General features: G+C 47.5%; 1 protein-coding gene and 2 non-coding genes across 13 annotated transcripts in view; 1 reads left to right on the top strand and 2 right to left on the bottom strand.

The window, feature by feature from the left end:
• The window catches only part of TRRAP (transformation/transcription domain associated protein), a 143,094-nt gene that overhangs the window by 122,456 nt on the left and 1,194 nt on the right, over positions 1-19,444 (bottom strand). For 7 of the 11 annotated variants that reach the window (XM_032755914.2, XM_032755923.2, XM_032755920.2 and 4 more), the window contains exons 1-4: positions 12,695-12,778; positions 10,104-10,264; positions 9,329-9,378; positions 1,143-1,253 (exon numbers count right to left, since the gene is read on the bottom strand). In XM_032755914.2, coding sequence (XP_032611805.1) covers positions 1,143-1,253; positions 9,329-9,378; positions 10,104-10,203 — 261 coding nt within the window. In that variant the 5' untranslated portion in view covers positions 10,204-10,264; positions 12,695-12,778. Of the gene's footprint in view, positions 1-1,142; positions 1,254-9,328; positions 9,379-10,103; positions 10,265-12,694; positions 12,802-15,555; positions 15,692-19,444 lie in introns of those variants that run through there. The other 4 variants (XM_032755921.2, XM_032755924.2, XM_032755928.2 and 1 more) reach the window with 2 other exon arrangements.
• Positions 6,254-6,357, top strand: LOC116809943 (small nucleolar RNA U13). Its single transcript, XR_004370103.1, has one exon. It is a non-coding gene; the product is annotated as a small nucleolar RNA U13 (small nucleolar RNA).
• Positions 9,465-9,660, bottom strand: LOC131381422 (small nucleolar RNA ZL1). Its single transcript, XR_009210187.1, has one exon. It is a non-coding gene; the product is annotated as a small nucleolar RNA ZL1 (small nucleolar RNA).

The following is a 19,444-nucleotide window of genomic DNA, read 5'->3' as shown; positions in this document are numbered from 1 at the left end:
CAGAGCGAGATTCCGTCTCAAAAAAAAAAAAAAAAAGAGCTACATGCTGAAATATTTATAGAAAAAGTGGTAGGCCGGACGCAGTGGCTCATGCCTGTAGTCTCAGCACTTTGGGAGGCCGAGGTGGGTGGATCACCTGAGGTCAGGAGTTCGAGACCAGCCTGGTCAACATGGTCTCTACTAAAATACAAAAACTAGCAGGGCATGGTGGCATGTGCCTGTAATCCCAGCTACTTGAGAGGCTGAGGCAGGAGAATTGTTTGAACCTGGGAGGCAGAGGTTGCAGTGAGCTGAGTTCGTGCCACTGCACTCCAGCCTGGGTAACAGAGCAAGACTTCGTCTCCCCCCACAAAAAAAAAAAAATATATATATATATACATATATACATGCACATATATATATATATGGACTATTTCTAAATGATCAAGGTAGGGAGGTATGAACAGTGTGTTGGGGGCGTGCCAATAAATCAAAATTGACCATGAGCTATAAGAACTGACATTAGGCTAGGCGCAGTGGCTCACACCTGTAATACCAGAATTTTGGGAGGCTGAGGAAGGAGGATCTATTGAGCTCAGGAGTTCAAGACCAGCCTGGGCAACACAGCAAGACCCCCATTCTCTACAGAAAATTTTTTTAAATTAGCCAGGCATTGTGGCGCACATCAGTAGTCCCAGCTACTGGGGAGACTGAGGTGGGAGGACCACCTGAGCCCAAGAAGTCAAGGCTGCAGTGAGCTATGATGGCACCACTGCACTCCAGACTGGGTGACAGAGTGAGACCCTGTCTTTTAAAAAAACAAACAAACAAAAAAAACTGACAATAAGATAATAAGATTGGAGCTGGGCAATAGGTATGGGGGGGGTCATTCCTTCTTCTGTATACATTTGCACTGGTCTATAGTAAACAGTGTACACACATACGTCATCAGTTGGCAATGTGAATAAATTGTAAAAGAGACGTCCCAGACAAAAATCAAACCAAGACATGTAACTGAGGAGGCAGCGGTCTTGAACAAAGCTATCCTTATGTGACAAAACCTCTTTCATTTTTAAGTGGAACGGTAAGTTTTCTGAGTTAATTCGTAACTGGTCACAATCCCACAGCACCCTTGTCTTCTCAGTGGTATTTTTTTACATTACCTGTGCTGGTTTCTCCTGAAGAAACTGAACTTCTCCATCTTGAAGAAATGTAAGGAATCGAGGGATGATATGTTCTAGGAATGTAGAATACTGAGGAGATGACGTGACATTCTAATTGTGCAAAAATAAAAGAAGACCCCATTCAGTTACGTGTATGTATTTTCATTTCAAATTCACATATTATAATAACTAACTGCAAGGGAATATAAAATATTTTAGCCAAAAGCAAATTTGTGCTACTTGTATTATTTAGTAGTAACATAATTTTAAATTAGGATGATTATATTTCTGAAATCCAATTCAGGAGAACTAAGTGCTAACTTTTCCTATTAAAATTAGAAATACCAATCCTTTGGGAAATGCTGAACCCGGAACCCGTTCTAGCTTGGCTCTGCCACGATCTAAGTATGAAAGCTCTACGAAGTTATTTAGCTTCTAGGTCTCAGTTTCTTGATCTGGAAAACGAAGAGCCTGGGCAAACTAACGTATCAGTTAGATGTATATTCATTATGTACTAATTAGATGTATACTAATTACATTATAATCTAATCTAATCCATTATTGAACCTAGTACTGATTTTAAAAGGAGAACAGGAAGGGCTGGGCACTGTAGCTCATGCATGTAATCCCACCACTTTGGGAGGACGAGGCAGGAGGATCACTTGAGCCCAGAAGTTCAAGACCAGCCTGGGCAACATAGCAAGCCTCCATCTCTACAAAAATTTTTTTTAAAAAAGCTGGGCATTGTGGTATGTGCCTGTGCTGTGGTCTTAGCTACTCAGAGGGCTGAAGTAAAAGGATCACTTCAGACTGGGAGTTCAAGGCAGCAGTAAGCTATGATGGTGCCACTGCACTCCAGCCTGGGCAACAGCATGAGATCCTGTCTCTGTTTAAAAAAAAAAAAAAAAAAAGGAGAATAGGAAATAAAACTATAGCATGAAGATACTAGGGCAGTTTCTGGATCCCACTCAGGAAGTAGAAACTTTGGACAGTTACCTAAACTCTGAGGATATTATTTTCCACCTTCCTTATAGGACTATTGTGAAGACTGCATGAGTTAATATATGCAAAGTTTATGAAGTTTCTCACACTGCCTACGAGAAATGCTTGGAAGTGTTGTGTTGTTATTTACAGAGCACTTATGTGTCAAATACTGTGTTGTGTGCCTTTTAGTCTTTCTCATTTAGTCTGAGATGGGTATTATCTCTAAGATAGGTATTATCTCCATTTCACAGATAAGGAAAGAGGATCTAAGAGGTAAAGTTTTGAAAATGGGCACACTGGCTGGTCTGTAGTCCTAGCTACTCAGGAGGCTGAAGTGGGAGGATCACTGGAGCCCAGGAATTCGAGGCCAGCCTGGGCAATATAGCAAGACATCAAAAAAAAAGAAAAGGTAAAGTTTTGGAAGTGGATTCAAATCAAGTATATCTAACACCCAAATCCTTTCTCTTGTTTAATGTTTCACTTATTCATTCAACAAATATTTACTGAACGCCTATCATGTGCTCAAAAGGGATAAAATAATGAATAGAACACATAATATTTATGCCCTCAGAGATGGGGGAGGCAGCAGCAAAAGGAAGACAGATATCAAACAAAAAGACTAAAGATACAGAACCATGAGGGGTGATATGCCAACAACTAAGGGAACACATAACTGTGAGACATCATTTACTAAATGTAACCAAGGGCGGAGGACACCTTCCTGAAGACGTGACATTTACACCAAAACTTGAAAGGCAAGTAGGAGCTACCCATGAAAAGGTAGAAAAGAAGATTCTAAGAAAAGCATATGCAAAGGCACAAAATCAAGAGAAAGCACGAGTGTAAAACGCATAAACAGAGTTCAGCATGATGGAGAAGGAAGCATAAGAGAAAGGAGTTCAACTTTTAAGATTTTTTTGAGACAGAGTCTCACTCTGTCGCCCAGGCTGGAGTGCAATGGTGTGATCTTGGCTCACTGCAATCTCTGCCTCCAGGATCCAAGCGATTCTTCTGCCTCAGCCTCTCGAGTAGCTGGGACTACAGGCATGCACCACCACACCTGGCTAACTTTTTTTTTTTTTTTTAAGTGGAGATAGGGTTTCACCATGTTGGTCAGGCTGGTCTCGAACTCCTGATCTCAGGTGATCCACCTGCCTTGGCCTCCCAAAGTGCTGGAATTACAGGCATGAGCCACCACACCTGGCCTAGAGTTCAACTTTTTTTTGAGATGGAGTCTCGCTCTGTCGCCCAGGCTGGAGTGCAGTGGCGCAATCTCAGCTCACTACAAGCTCTGCCTCCAGCATTCACGCCATTCTCCTGACTCAGCCTCCCGAGTAGCTGGGACTACAGGCGCCCGCCACCATGCCCAGCTAATTTTTTGTATTTTTGATAGAGACGGGGTTTCATGGTGTTAGCCAGGATGGTCTCAATCTCCTGACCTCATGATCCGCCCGCCTCAGCCTCCCAAAGTGCTGGGATTACAGGCATGAGCCACCCCGCCTGTCCTGGAGTTCAACTTTTACTGTCAGGAGTCTGACAAGCTGGTGAGACCAGACACCTGGGCAGTTAAATGTGGGGCTAAAGAGAAAGATCTGGAGTTGTCTATCATATAATGTAATTTCAGAAGAGGGGTCTGTAAAGGACGGACAGTGAAACAGTCAAAAATCAGAAAGCAGTATGGAGCAAGGAAAGAAAACCACTGCGGTTTTTGTTTTTTCTTGTTGTTGTTGTTGTTTTGAGACGGAGTTTCACTCTCGTCGCCAGGCTGGAGTGCAATGGCACAATCTCGGCTCACTGCAACCTCCGCCTCCAGGTTCAAGTGATTCTCCCGCCTCAGCCTCCAGAGTAGCTGGGATTACAGAGCCTACCACCACACCCGGCTCACACACCTGAGCACCTGTCTCCTGGGTCAACTCGGTGCAGGTTCCTGGGGCCTCCACTCACACAGAACACTGTATGGGAGGCGGCCCCAGGAGCTGTGTAGGAATCAAATAGCTTCTCTCCAAGCAGACAGTGAATCTGTCAGGCAGAAGAACTGTGTTTGGCACCTTTCACCCCCTAAAGGTTAAGACTTTTTATGAAACACCCACAATCAAAGATTCAAGGAAAAGAGGGAGAAGATTCATGCTGGAACACTGAACTAACTGCCAGGTTATCAAGAAGTCAAACATATTTGCATGTAAGTCCATATTAACTGCTTTCAAATATCTGCATTTCAAATGTCTCCAGTAGGGCTGGGCACAGTGACTCAAGCCTGTCATCCTAGCACTTTATTTAGGAGGACAAGGTGGGACTATCGCTTGGGCCCAGGAGTTCAAGACCAGCTGGGGCAACATAGCAAGACCATGTCTAAAAAAAAAAAGAATTTCTCCAGTTAAAAAGATTCACTCAAGCTGGGCATGGTGGTGCATGCCTGTAGTCCCTGCCACTCGGGGGCTGAAGCAGGAAGATCATTTGAGCCCAGGAGTTCAATGCTGTGGTGTGCTATGATGGCGCCTGTGAATAGGAACTATACTCCATAGCAAGACCCTGTCTCTAAAAGAATTTTTTTATAATTAAAAAAAGATTCATTCAACAAGCTGCCTGGTTATTCTGCAAGTATCTCAACTCAGCCACCAGCTTTTTGATCCAGATAAATTGTTCATGTGACTCCTAACCTGAGGGTTTTTGTCTTGAAAGATGGCCCATTTAATAATGAATCTGTAAGACCCCTGAAATCACTGGAAGTTTTTAAATTTCACTCACTTCATTTAAACATTTTTCTGGGTGGTAGTAATTTAGAGAACTGCTTCTTGATGGTCATTCTAGTATTTAATTCTTTGAAGAATTCAGTCATCTGAATTTCATTTAAGGTAAATGTTGATACACAGATTGTGAGAGTCATTACGTGGAAAAGCCCTAACTATACTGCCTCGCATAGATACATATAGATATATATATTGTTGCCCAGGCTGGAGTGCAGTGGCATGATCTCCACTCACCGCAACCTCTGCCTCCCAGGTTCAAGTGATTCTCTGCCTCAGCCTTCCGAGTAGCTGGGACTACAGGCCAGGCATGTGCCACCATGCTCGGCTAGATTTTTGTATTTGGAGTAGAAACAAGAGTTTCACCATGTTGGCCAGGTTGGTCTCAAACTCCTGGCCTCAAGTGATCCACCCGCCTTGGCCTCCCAAAGTGCTGGGATTACAGGCGTCAGCCACCACACCCAGACTTGCCCCACTAACTTTTAGTTGTTAATCAATGCATCTGAGACCAAAAGCCAGGAAGGAGGTAACCTGCTAATTGCAAATACTAAAAAGGAGAATAAAGTCTCAGAACCTCAAAAGGGTCAGATATTTACAGATATTTAATCCAGATAGCCGTATGTCCACACTCGGCACCCTGACTCACAGGCTTGTTCCTGCAAGTTCACAGACTATGATTTCAGCCTCTCCAACAAACCTGCCGGGACTATGGTTCTCTCAGATCAGTTCTTCCAATAAAATGCAGAATGCAGGCATATCCTCTTCTGCCTCTCACCTCTTTATATATATATATTTTTTTAACAGCTTCTTTCAGCAGCTTGGGCAGAAGAGAAAGCTCTTTAGCTAGATCTCTAAATATCTCGTTTTTTTGTCTAGCTCAGCTCAAGGCAACAAGTCCTTAAAAATGTCTATTAAAAAAAAGCTAAAATACTATCCATTACTACAGATAGTAGGGTATTTGATTCAACCCCACTAGCATGTATTTAATGTTTATTAATACAAAAGACCTTACAGAAGATAGGGAATATTTTCTCTATTGTTCTTAGATTATTATACTCATATTAAAAAACAGAAATGTTGGCTGGGTGCAGTGGGTTACACCTGTAATACCAGCACCTTGGGAAGCCAAAGCAGGAGGATCACTTGAGCCCAGAGCTCGACCAGACTGGGCAACATAGCGAGACCCTGTCTCAAAAAAAAAAAAAAAGAAAAAGAAAAATTAGCCAAGCATAGTGTCTCGTACCTGTAGTCCCAGCTACTCAGGAGGACCACTTAAGCCCAGGAGTTCAAGGCTGCAGTGAGCTGTGACTGCACCACTGTACAGCAAGACCCTGTCTCTTAAAAATTTTTTTAATCAAATAAACAATAAAAATCGGAAACATGATCCTTTTGTAGTTTGTAAGTATGATGATTGGGATTTCAAGCTCATGTGTGAGACGTGCCTCCCTCAAACCTTGTTATGATGTCAGCACATTACTCATCTGATGTGAAAAAAATAAGTAACAAATGTGACTTTCTCATCTGTCTATGAGACTAACTGGTACTCAGATGAACCAAAAAGTTGGGCAAAATACGAGATAACTTTTTTCAGGTGTTGGATTAGGGCCAGTACTGGAGCATGACTCCAAGGAGAAGGGAAATTTACATGCTGAGCCCCATGACCACCATGGCTCTCTGCCCAGGTACAATTTTCCAGCTGGGGTTCAGCCAGCTGGGTCCAAGCAGGGGTCAGGGCCTGCTGAGCTGAGGAGTAAAATCCTCAGTGTTCAGGAGCACTAAAGTGGCTGGAATCTGCAGGGCACAGCACCAGAGAAAAGCAAACCACAGAGCAGGGGAATGGGGAGTGTCTCCAGTGAGGCCAGCTGAGGGATGGACTGCACACACACAGGGTGACACTGCCTGAAGCTCACCACAGTGTACCTGCTTTAAGACTGAGAGATGTGGCCGGGCATTGTGGCTCACGTTTGTAATCCTAGCACTTTGGGAGGCTGAGGTGGGTAGATCACTGGAGGTCAGGAATTCGTGACTAGCCTGGACAACATGGTGAAACCTTATCTCTATTAAAAATACAAAAATTAGTGGGGCATGGTGGTGCACATCTGTGGTCCCAGCTACTCCAGAGGCTGAGTGGGCCCAGCAAGTTGAGACTGCAGTGAGCTGTGACCACACCACTGTACTCCAGCCTGGGCAACAGAAGGAGACCCTATCTTAAAAACAAACAGAAAAAAAAAAAAAAAAGATTGCAAGATGAATGAAGATACCATACATCTAGCAATGTTAGAGGATGCTGGATTTCAAGCCTAGCCAGAGCGCAAGGACCTACTTAACATCTTAATAACATCCCAGACCTCACACATCCAGCTAGACCATGTCCTAGAATAAGGCCTATTCTAGACCAACCCCAACAAAGCCTAAAATCAACCTCTGATGAGATCCACAGGCAGAATTTGGAGATTGAATCCCACCAAGTTAGAGACCTGGGAAAGACCTTGGGCTATCCACAGATCCTCCCCAAAGCCTAAAACCAAGCCTACTCAAATTCAGTGGGATCAACTGGTAACTGAACTGCCTACTACGACAAAACGTCGACATTCTTCAGAGGGAGATAACAGGATCTAGAGAGCCTACGATGTCTCACAAGTAATGTCCACCACATAGTAAAAAAATTACTACACGGTTGGGCACAGTGGCTCACATCCACAATCCCAGAACTTTGGGAGGCTGAGGCAGGTGGATCGTTTGAGTCCAGGAGTTTGAGACCAGCCTGGGCAACATGGTGAAACCTCATCTCTACAAAATATACAAAAATTAGCCAGGCGTGGTAGTGCATGCCTGTAGTCCCAGCTACTTAAGAGGCTGAGTGGGAGGCTCACCCGAGCCCAAGAGGTTGAGGTTGCTGTGAGCCGAAATTGTACCACTGCACTCCAGTCTGGGTGACAGTAAGACCTTGTCTCCAAATATATAAATATATAAATTACTAGACAAAGAAACAGGATAACGTGGCCCACGGCCAATAGAAATTGACCTTCATATAGCCCAAATATTGGCTTTAATACTTGAAGACTTTAAAGCAGCCCTCATACAGTAAATACGTTCAAAACATAAAAGAATATGGTCTTAATAAACGAAGATGGGGAATCTGCAGATAAATGAAATCTATGAAGAACCAAATGGAAATTCTAGAACTGAAACCACAATAACTAAAATTTTAAAAAATACAAAAAATAAACCGAAATTCTAAGAAAAACCCAGCAGGGTGGAGATAACAAAAAAATTCTCAGAAAATCAGAAATTATACAATCTAAAGGACAAAAAGAAAAAAGACTGAAGAAAAACGAAAAGTGTCTGAGGGGCAGGCAGGACAATATAAAATTGCAGGATGTGAGGTCCACAAGAGAGAAAGTTCTTTCTTGATCAAGGTCACAGATGCTCTAATTAGCAGAACCAGAAATGACATCCAGATCTCATTGCATAAGAATACACCATTGAATTACCTGAACATAACAAATTCACAACATAAATCTGAGTGCATCTCGGCTGGGCACAGTGGCTCATGCCTGTAATCCCAGCACTTTGGGAGGCCAAGACAGGAGGATCACCTGAGGTCAGGAGTTCAAGGCCAGCCTGGCCAACATGGTGAAACCCCGTCTCTACTAAAAATGCAAAAATCAGCCGGGCGTCGTACACACCTGTAATCCTAACTACTTGGGAGGCTAAGGCAGGAGAATCGCTTCAACCCGGGAGGCGGAGGTTGCAGTGAGCCAAGATCACGCCACTGCACTCCAACCTGGGTGACACAGCCAGACTCCGCCTCAAAAAAGACAATAAACAGGCCAGGTGAGGTGGCCCACGCCTGTAATGCCAGCACCTTGAGAGGCTGAGGCAGGCAGATCACCTGAGGTCAGGAGTTCAAGGCCAGCCTGACCAACATGGAGAAACCCCGTCTCCACTAAAAATACAAAAATTACCCAGGTGTGGTGGCAGGCACCTATAATCTCAGTTACTCTGGAGACTGAGTCAGGAGAATCACTTGAACCCGGAAGGCAGAGGTTGCAGTGAGCCAAGATCACGCCATTGCACCCCAGCCTGGGCGACAAGAGCAAAACTCCATCTCAAAAAAAAAAAAAGAAAGAAAGAAAAATACAAGAATAAATCTGAGTGCATCCCAACAGGCATAGTAGCCTATAAGAGCTACCGTATTTTAAAATGAAAAAATGTTGTTAAACCAACCAAAACAAAACTGACAATCCTCAACATGGTATGTGGTTTGCTATCACTAGCGTGAAGATGGAAAACACTGTGTACAAAGTTTCAGATTTCAATTTTGAAATATAATAAATTACTTGAACAAAGACAATGATCTTTGAGTTGCTAGTAAAAAGACTGACAAAGCAGGAACAGGAAAGTGCGTAAGAATATTGACCTCAAGATGAAAAATACAAAATATAATGCTCATACCTCAAAATTTTCACTAACTTCTTGCATCATTTTCAACTTTGTTTCATCAGCTGTGAACGGCAAAACAAGCATCAGGTAATTGAAATTATGTTAAGAAAATTATGTTAACGCAAAACTTGGATTTAGTAATTTAAGAGAAGCAATCAGATCTTATCAGTTTGACTGTCATGGCCTAGTAGAAGGCACATAGCTAGTTCCCTACAACCAGTCGCACACATTTGTACTCCCAGACATACACGTGCATGCACTGACAAGCATATACACACACACACAAACACACACACGTGCCTCTTTGGGGCTCCAGCCAGTATTACTCATCACTTTGCTTCTCTACAAGGTAGAGAAAAGGAAAACGAGAATAAAAGTTAATGTTCCGATTAATCTCAAAGTGCACAACATTTGAGCCGAGACAGATGTGTCATATTTATGCATTTTCTTCTTTTTTTTTTTTTTTGAGAGACAGTCTCACTCTGTCACCCAGGCTGGAGTGCAGTGGTGCGATCTCGGCTCACTGCAACCTCTGCCTCCCGGGTTCAAGCGATCCTCCTGCCTCAGCCTCCCAAGTAGCTGGGACTACAGGCGTGAGCCATCACGCCTGGCTAATTTTTGTATTTTAATAGAGACGTGGTTTCACCACGTTGGCCAGGCTAGTCTCAAACTCCTGACATCAGGTGATCCACCCGCCTCGGCCTCCCAAAGTGCTGGGATTACAGATGTGAGCCACCGCGTCTGGCCTTATTTATGCATTTCTTAATGACAAAAAGGATCAACTCACGTGTATTCACATCTGTGAGAGCTGCCACGAACTGAAGGTACTTTTTCATCAAAGTGGTCTGGTCAACCACCGTGGCCCCCTGTGTTGCAACAAACGCCATTTTTCTTTTGGGCTGGTTTGCTTCTCAAGAGAAAAGTATCAGGTCCATGAGTTCAACTAGCCTACGAAAAGAAGCATAGAGTTAGTCAACTTACGGAGGGCACAGGATCACAATCTCTGTGAAAATCTTACCTAAATGCCTATAATATGCTTTCATCTTAATCCAGAATCTAACACTATTCCTTCTGGTTTTTTTAATATGAAGTTTACCCAACTCCATTTTGTCTATTAATTTTGAAACAGGATTTCTGTACGCAGACACTGTTCTTTCCTACGGTATTTTCTCTTTCTCTGAGTCAGGGGTTGGCAAACATTTTCTGTAAAGAGCCACATAGTAGATATTTTCATCTTTGTGGCCACGCAGTCTGTCACAACTACTCAGCTCTGCTATAACCAGAAAGTAGTCACAGACAGACTACATGTAAATAAATGAGTGAGGCTGTGTTCCAATAAAACTTTATTTATGGACACTGAAATCTGAATTTCATATAACTCTCATTTACCATGAAATATCCTTTCTCTTTTCCCCAGCCATTTAAAAATATAAAACCATTTTTAGTTCATGGGCAGTATAAAAATATGCAGCAGGCCGGGCGCAGTGGCTCACGCCTGGAATCCCAGCACTTTGGGAGGCGAAGGCAGGGAGATCACGAGGTCAGGGGCTCCAGACCAGCCTGGCCAACATGATGAAACCCCGTCTCTACTAAAAATACAAAAATTAGCCAGGCGTGGTAGCGGGCACCTGTAATCCCAGCTACTCGGGAGGCTTAAGCAGAAGAATCACTTGAACCGGGGAGGTGGAGATTGCAGTGAGCCAAGATTGTGCCACTGCACTCCAGCCTGGGATAGAGCAAGATTCAGTCTCGGAAAAAAAAAAAAGAAAACGCAGGCAGCAGGCTGCATTGGGGCAACCTTGGTCGTACGTGTGACGGGTTCCCAAACTTCAGCGGGCATCCAAAATCCCCAAGTGCCAAACGTGGGCTCCTAAGCAGCACCCCTCCAGACTGTGGTTACGTGAGGGGCACGGGAAACTATAATTTCTGTTTGTAGCTGCCAGGCAGTAGGCACTCAACGGCTGCTCCCAGCTGACACACAGATGAAGACTTGGTTTCTATTTTAACAGGTGTCACAAAGTATCCCGAGAAGCTGGTGAAATAAGTTGCTTTTACCCCTCCTCCTTGCATAATCCTGCTCTGCACTAACAGGTGGTTTCACGGCTTCCTTTTCTTTCAACAGACACACCAGGACCTCCTTTGCAGGCCTACCGGATACACTGCTTTGCAGCTGACACAGGTGACACTAGAGAGCTCCTTCCGGCCACTCTCTCCTAGACACCAAAAACCCTTCTTCCATGCAGCGAGCATGCCCACAGGTGTCCCACAACAAGCCCACCAGAAGCCCCAGCCCTCTGGCTCCGGGTAGGAAAAGCCACGAAGGAAACCAAGGCGGGGCAGTCTGTCATGCCCTGCTTGGAGACCTGGCAACTGCCTGTTTCAGGTGACACCCCCTTCCCCATCTCCATCGGCCCAAGGCATGGGGGTCACGGCCTCTCCCTGCCCATCCCCATCCGAGGGGACCCAGGACTCGGGATCACGGTCTCTCCCTACCCATCCCCATCCGAGGGGACCCAAGACTCGGGGTTACGGTCTCTCCTTGCCCATCCCCATCCCGGGATACCCAAGACTCAGGAGTCACGGCCTCTCCCTGCCCATCCCCATCCCAGGGGACCCAAGACTCGGGGTCACGGCCTCTCCCTGCCTAAGAACCTCCCTAGTCCTGTCCAAACTTCCCCCTTCCCGTGGAAGTCGTCAACTCTTCCATTTCCCGGGGTCCTGCGGAGCCTGGGGGCCCTGGCCGGGGGGAAACGCCCCCATTCAGCGTGTCTGAGGGAAAGCAACTTCACCACCCCGGACGCCGAAGGCCCAGGCCGGGCTGGCGCCGCGCCCGCTCCCACTCCCGGGGACAAACGGCCCCGCCGCCCCCAGACCCCGCCGAGCCCTGCCTGAGGCGGCGCCGCCGGGCCAGAGGGGGCGCTGTGGTCGCCGCTACCTTCGCTCCCCGCGCCGGGCCTAACGAGTCCAGTGCCTGCGTAGAGGCCTGGAGGTGCCAGGTTGGCCGGCGGGCGCCTCCGGAGGGACAGGACCCCAATGTCCCACCCGACCTCTCAGCTCACAAACAGCCCTCCGGTTCCCTCCTTTTGTCGCCGTCCCGGGCGCTCCGCGACCGCGTCCCAGGCCGAGCTACGGCAAGCGCCGAGCGCCAATTCCCGCGCCCGCGAGCGCTGCGCCTCCCACAGCTTCCTCTCAGCTCGGCCGCAAACGCCGTCGGCCCCACAGCCCCGGGTGGGCTCTGGCTGGGGCCTAGGGGATCCCGGGTCGCTCGGAGCCCCCCGCTCCATCCCTCCGCGGAGCCGCCGCGCCGCAGAGGCCTCCCCGCGCCTGGGGGTCGCGCGCACCTCCCGGGGCCGTTCGGACGCCCGCCCACCAACTTACTGCGACCTCGGCGGCCCGGCTCCTGCAGGCCCGGCCCGCGACCCCTGCGACCCCCAGCCAAGCCCTCGTCGCAGCCGCTCAGCCGCGCGCAGTCCCGCCCCCGCTTAAAGCGGCAGCGCCCGCCGACCGAGCACCAGGCCCCGGCGCACCGCCCCCAAGTGGGTGCGGCCTGCGCGGGCACTGGGAGGGGCGTCCGCCGTCCGGGTGGGCCCCGGCCCTTTAAACCCCCGACGGCGGTGACGGGGCCGGGCCGGCGCCCAGGTTCTAGGGGATCCTTTTCCCCTGAGTCTGCTCCCAGGAGCCAGGCCGCGGGGAATGCTCGGGGGCTCTGGGGGCGGTGGGCACCTGGGGGACAGGGGGGCTTCCCGAGTTGGCAGCGATGGGGACCAGGTATTGTCCACCACTGGACTGAAGGTGGCAGGCAGGGTAGGGTTTGCCACCCCTACTCCTCGCTCCCGGTCCCCGCTGCCCTCCTGGGGTTCTTCTCGGCCCGCAGAATGGAGAGGAGGCCAGGAGGGTCTTTGGGAAGGTGAAGGCTGGAGATGGACCGAGACCCTGTTCGTAAAAGAAAGTCCGGGTGGGCTTTCTGGAAGTGGCCGCCCAGGTGCAGAAAGGCCCGATTGGTTCTGCAGCTGCTTTATCTCCGAGGCTGGATCCACCTGGCAGGCAGAGTTACCTCCATCAAAACTGGATGGAGAGAGGCCTCAGGCTAGGCCAGAGCAATGAAGGGATAGAGTGGGGATGGAGCCAGGGGAGGTGGCATGGGCCGGACCAAAAGGTGTCTCCAAGGGAAAGGTACAGTCGGGCGCCATGGTTACCATGTTACAGGGACAAAGTGTGGAAGCATGACGTGAACTTGGCCACCTCCAGGCCCTGGTTCCACCTCCTACACCTTCCTTCACCTACCCCCCATTCTCACCCCATTTGTCACTAACCCACCAAGATCATTATGTTCCCTTCCTAGACACATTTCACACCCTGCAATAAATAAATGTTTCAGTGCCTGTGGATACCCTGGAGGGGAGGTGCTCTTTTCTGAAACAAGCTCCTTGCTCGTTTAATGTTGCCACTGGAGAACAAGGCCACAGCTGAAATGTTGGGATTGTGAATGGATGTTTTTAGTACCAGTTAATTCTGCCCCAGGAGAAACAAAATGGCTCAGAATAGCCCTTCCATCACGGAAGAGGTTGCCTGTTTGCAAGCAAAATCTGCTATTGTCTTACCTCCACTGCCCCCAAAAAAGTGGGAGGTCCAAGCCGGCTGTGGTGGCTCATGCCTGTAATCCCAGCATTTCAGGAGGCCAAGGTGGGAGGACTGTTTGAGTTCAGGAGTTCATGACCAGCCTGGGCAACATAGCGAGACCTTGTCTTTGCAAAAAATACAAAAATTCGTCGGGCTTAGTGGCAGGCACCTGTGGTCCCAGCTACTGGGGAGGCTGAGGTGGGAGTGAGACTTTGTCTCAGAAAATAAAAATTAAAAAATAATAAGAGGTCCAAAGTTGAAGACTGAAATATTTGAGGGCTGAAATTAGTGTGCTAAACGATTGTTTAATACTGTTTTTTGAGGGGAGTTAGGAAAACAGCTATAGAAGCTTTTTTTAAATAAGTTTTGGCTCAATTGCATATGATAAAGACCTACAGTCAAGCCTGGCCCTAACATGGGCAAAATCCCTGCACTTTCAGGTGGCCTAAGCGTCTATCAAAGTAGTCATTCACACTTTCATGATTTTTGCCCATTTTCTCGTCTGTCTCCTGAATTAGACGTGAGGGACAGTGTCAACTTCATCCCGATGAGGTAAATTAGATCACATTCACTCCTCTGCTTAAAATCCTTCAGGATTTTTGGAGACTTTTTCGGAATCCCAGCTATTCAGGAGGCTGAGGTGGGAGGACTGCTTTAGGCAAGGAATTCGAGACCAGCTTGGGCAACATAGTGAGACCCCATCTCTAAAAAATATTTTAAAAATTAGCAGGGTATGGTGGCATGCACCTGAAGTCCCAGCTACTTGGGAGGCTACGGCAGGAGGATCGCTTAAGCCCAGGAGTTCAAGTCTGCAGTGAGCTATGATCACGCCACTGCACTCCAGCCTAGGCGACAGAGAGAGGCCCTATCTCTAAAAAGCAAAGGAATAGGCTGGGAGCGGTGGCTCACACATGTAATCCCAACACTTTGGGAGGCTGAGGCAGGCGGATCACTTGAGGCCAGGAGTTTGAGACCAGCCTGGCCAACATGGTGAGACTCCATCTCTACTAAAAATACAAAAATTAGCCAGGCGTGGTGGTGAGTGCCTGTAATCCCAGCTATTTGGGAGGCTGAGGCAGGAGAATCACTTGAATCCAGGAGACGGAGGTTGCAGTGAGCCAAGATGGCACCACTGCATTCCAGACTGGGCGACAGAGCAAGACTCCATCTCAAAAAAAAAAAAAAAAAAAGGATATCCCTGAAGTCATTTTGCCGCCTCCAAGCTACTCCAGGATTTAGCCCCAAATCCCAAATGCATCTCCCAGGAGCTGATTCCGAGTCATTGTTACCTGCCCAGTGGCCCCCCACCTCTCATAATTAATTTCCAATGCAGGACAACGAGGATGTGTGGTAGGGATACGGACCCTAGGGCTACTGCCCTTGAATGATCAAAGATTTGATTATACCACCTTGCTAGGGCCAACAGACCAACTAACACTAACTTGCCTTAGAAAGACTTTCATCAACAAGAATTGACACCAAAGAAGTGTGAACTTTCCATTACCCAGAAAAATTTAACCAAAACAGGGCACTGTCCCTCTCCCACCGCGCCCCCCCCCCAACGCCGCCCCAGAGCCAGGCGAATGAGGGTCTGATCTGTCCCCAGGTCCGGCCCTTACCTGTGGCTGCTGTTCTGGATGTTTGGCCCCAGGCATCCCCTGTTAAGGCTGCCCTCGTTGTCTGTTCTGACCGATGCTCACCTCGCCAGGGGAGAGAATGTCCCGTGTGCTGCCTTGTGATCATATGAGATGGTGTCTGCAAAAGCAGTCCAAGGTCAGTCCGGAGGAGGCATGGACAAATGGTTTCCAACACCGAGTCATGTTCAAGGCTTTGGGGGTGTTATCAAAGGGAGGCCTCATCTTATTCTTTCAGCCATTCCATAAGCATCTACTTTGCACCAAACTGCATGCTAACTAAGTACCAGGCACGCAGACACACGGCATAGGCAAGGATGCTGGGAGGAGGGTCAAAGTGACCCTGGTAAGAGGTACTTGTGGCCCCATAGGCTAGACTGGGAGAATTTGTGAAAAAAAAAAAAAAATGACTCTTGGGGCCCAGCACAGTGGCTTATGCCTGTAGTCCCAGTACTTTGGGAGGCTGAGGCGGGAGGATCACTTGAGACTAGGAGCTCAAGACCAGCCTGGGCAACATAGTGAGACCCCCATCTCTACCAAAAATCTCAAAAATTAGCTGGGCATGGTAGTGCATGCCTGTAGTCCCAGCTACTTGGGAGGCTGAGGTGGGAGGATCACTTGAGCCCAAGAGTTAGAGGGTGCAGTGACCTATGAGTCACAATTGTGCTACTGCACTCCAGACTGGGCAACAGGGAGAGAACCTGTCTCAAAAAAAAAAAAAAAAAAAGGAGGATGACCAAGAAGACTCTTGGGATGGTCAGACGCATTTGTACCCAGACAACTTAGTGCTGTGCTTTCCACTTCAGTAGCCACTAGCCCCATGTGCAGTGTGGCCCATCTGAATGGAGATGAAATCGCAGCGTAAATGCACACGAGATGGTGAACCCTTATGACCAAAAAAAAAAAAAAAAAAAAAAGGGCTAGAATGCAGTGGTGCGATCTTGGCTCACTGCAACCTCTGCTCCTCAGGTTGAAGAGATTCCTGTACCTCAGCCTCCAGAGTAGCTGGGATTACAGCACCTGCCACTGGGTCTCCCCATGTTGGCCAGGCAGATCTCGAACTCCTGGCCTCAAGAGATCCCCTGCCTCAGCCTCTCACAGTGTTGAGATTATAGGCGTGAGCCACTGCTCCCGGGCTATTGATTACTTTTACATTGATTATATGTTGAGATGATATTTTGAATATGTTGAGTTTTGTAACAGCATTAAAATTAATTTCACTTATTTCTTTTTTGAATTGTGGCTACTTGAAAATTTAAAATTACATACATGGCTCCAATTCTGTTTCTAGCCAACAACATTAATTTAGGAAAGCCAAGCTGCACTTGGTGGTGCACACCTGTAATCCTTGCTACTCTGGAGGCCGAGGTGGGAGGATCGCTTGTGGTCAGGAGTCTGAGACTAACTTGGGCAACATGAAGAAACCCCTCTTTGAAAGAAAAGAAAAAATAAAAGGAAAGCCAGCTCTCTGGACTGGGCACAGTGGCTCACACCTGTAATCCTAGCACTTTGGGAGGCAGAGGCAGGCAGATCACTTGAGGCCAGGAGTTCGAGACCAGCCTGGCCAACATGGTGAAACCCCGTCTCTACTAAGAAATACAAAAATTAGCTGGGCATGGTGGCATGTGCCTGTAATCCCAGCTACTCAGGAGGCTGAGGCAGGAGAGTCACTTGAATCCAGGAGGCGGAGGTTGCAGTGAGCCATGATCACGCCACTGCACTCCAGCCTGGGCAGCAGAGCTAGACTCCATCTCAAAAAATAAAAAGAAAAAAAAAGGAAACCTAGCCTTCTGAGAGGATTTCCTGCCCCTCCCTTATTGGATACTCCCTGGAAGAGTGAAGCTTCCCAGCCTGTTATGGGATGGAGCAGAGATGGGTACTGTGAGGGTGGTGATGGTGGTGATGGGGTAAGAGTAATGCCTATGGAAAATCCTGACTGGGCGCGGTGGCTCATGCCTGTAATCCCAGCACTTTGAGAGGCCGAGGCGGGTGGATCACCTGAGGTCTGGAGTTCAAGACCAGTTTGGCCATGAGGTGAAACCCCATCCCTACTAAAAAAAAAAAAAATATATATATATATATATATATATATATATATATATATACAAAAAATTAGCCAGGCATGGTGGCAGGCGTGTGTAATCCCAGCTGCTTGGGAGTCTGAGGCAGAAGAAGTGCTTGAACCTGGGAGCCAGAGGTTGCAGTGAGCCGAGATCACACCATTGCACTCTAGCCTGAGTGACAGAGCAAGACTCTGTCTTAAAAAAAAAAAAAAAGAAAAGAAAATCCTGGGTGGCAAACAGGAATTAGCCAAAGGGTGGCATCAGCATCAATTTCAGGGTGACTTTGAAGGTGGCTTCCATAACACTGTGACTACTGTAAAATTATTACTCAGTGAAATAAATTACACATTTTAGAAACAATACATCTTATTCTATTTGATACATTTTAAAAAGCAGGAACAACCTGACCTTCCAATTATGTTAAACCATCTTAAAGATTTGCAACTCTGCAACCTTGACTATTTTCTTCTCAAGCGCTTCAAAGTCCTGCTGAACAAGCTAATTTCTCCCAAGTCCTTCAGCAATTCCCATTTGACACCCAACACTGATTGAACCCTTTATTATGTCCAAAGCTCTATTCTACGTGTTAATTCCTTGTATCCTTATAATAATCTCATGGTGTTGGGACTACTATTATGCCCATTTTAAAGAAAAAGGGGGCCTGACATGGTGGCTCATGCCTGTAGTCCCAGCTACTCTGGAGGCTGAAGCAGGAGGATCGCTTGAGCCCAGGAGTTTGAGATCAATCTGAGCAACCTAGCAATCTTTGTAAATAATTTTTAAAAAATTAGCAGAGAGGAAAGTGGCTTCTCCAGGGTACTGTAACTCTCAGGGAGAACCCAAAGTCCCGTTGTTCCTAGGCCTGGTGTTTATCACCACCGTGGCAGTCGATGCCACTAGGGGGTGACATCTGTCTAGCACTTTTTTTTTTTTTTTTTGAGATGGAGTCTCGTTCTGTCGCCCAGGCTGGAGTGCAGTGGCGCGATCTCGGCTCACTGCAAGCTCTGCCTCCCGGGTTCATGCCATTCTCCTGCCTTAGCCTCCCGAGTAGCTGGGACTACAGGCGCCCGCCACCATGCCTTGCTAAATTTTGTTTTTTTTTTTTAAGTAGAGATGTGGTTTCACCGTGTTAGCCAGGATGGTCTGTCTCCTGACCTCGTGATCTGCCCACCTTGGCCTCCCAAAGTGCTGGGATTACAGGCATGAGCCACCGCAACCAACGCCCCCCCTATTTTTTTTTTTTTTGAGACGGAGTCTTGCTCTGTCACCCAGGCTGGAGTACAGTGGTGCAATCTTGGCTCACTGCAAACTCCGCCTCCGGGTTCAAGCGATTCTCCTTCCTCAGCCTCCCGAGTAGCTGGGATTACAGGCGCCTGCCACTGCGTCCAGCTAATTTGTGTATTTTTAGTGGAGACAGGGTTTCACCATCTTGGTTAGGCTGGTCTCGAACTCCTGACCTCGTAATCCACCCGCCTCGGCCTCCCAAAGTGCTGGGATTACAGGTGTGAGTCACCATGCCTGGCCCTGTCTAGCCCTTTTAACTTTTCATAGGAGCTCACTCAAATCTATTCTCCCTCCATTCCCTGAACATAGCAGTGGGGCCAGTGGGGCCCATTCTTAGGGAAACTCACAGCTGTCCCAGAGCCAGGGGCCCTTTAGACCAGTAGTCCCCAACCTTTTTGGCACCAAAGACAATGTTTCCACGAATGAGGGGTTGGAGGGATGATTTCGGCATGATTCAAGTGCATTACTTTTATTGTATACTTCATTTCTATTATGACTACATACTCACCATCATGTAGAATCAGTGG

Source organism: Hylobates moloch, unplaced genomic scaffold, assembly GCF_009828535.3.
Source record: "Hylobates moloch isolate HMO894 unplaced genomic scaffold, HMol_V3 SCAFFOLD_1, whole genome shotgun sequence".
Lineage (NCBI taxonomy): Eukaryota > Metazoa > Chordata > Mammalia > Primates > Hylobatidae > Hylobates > Hylobates moloch.
This window is presented reverse-complemented; position numbering and strand designations above follow the sequence as displayed.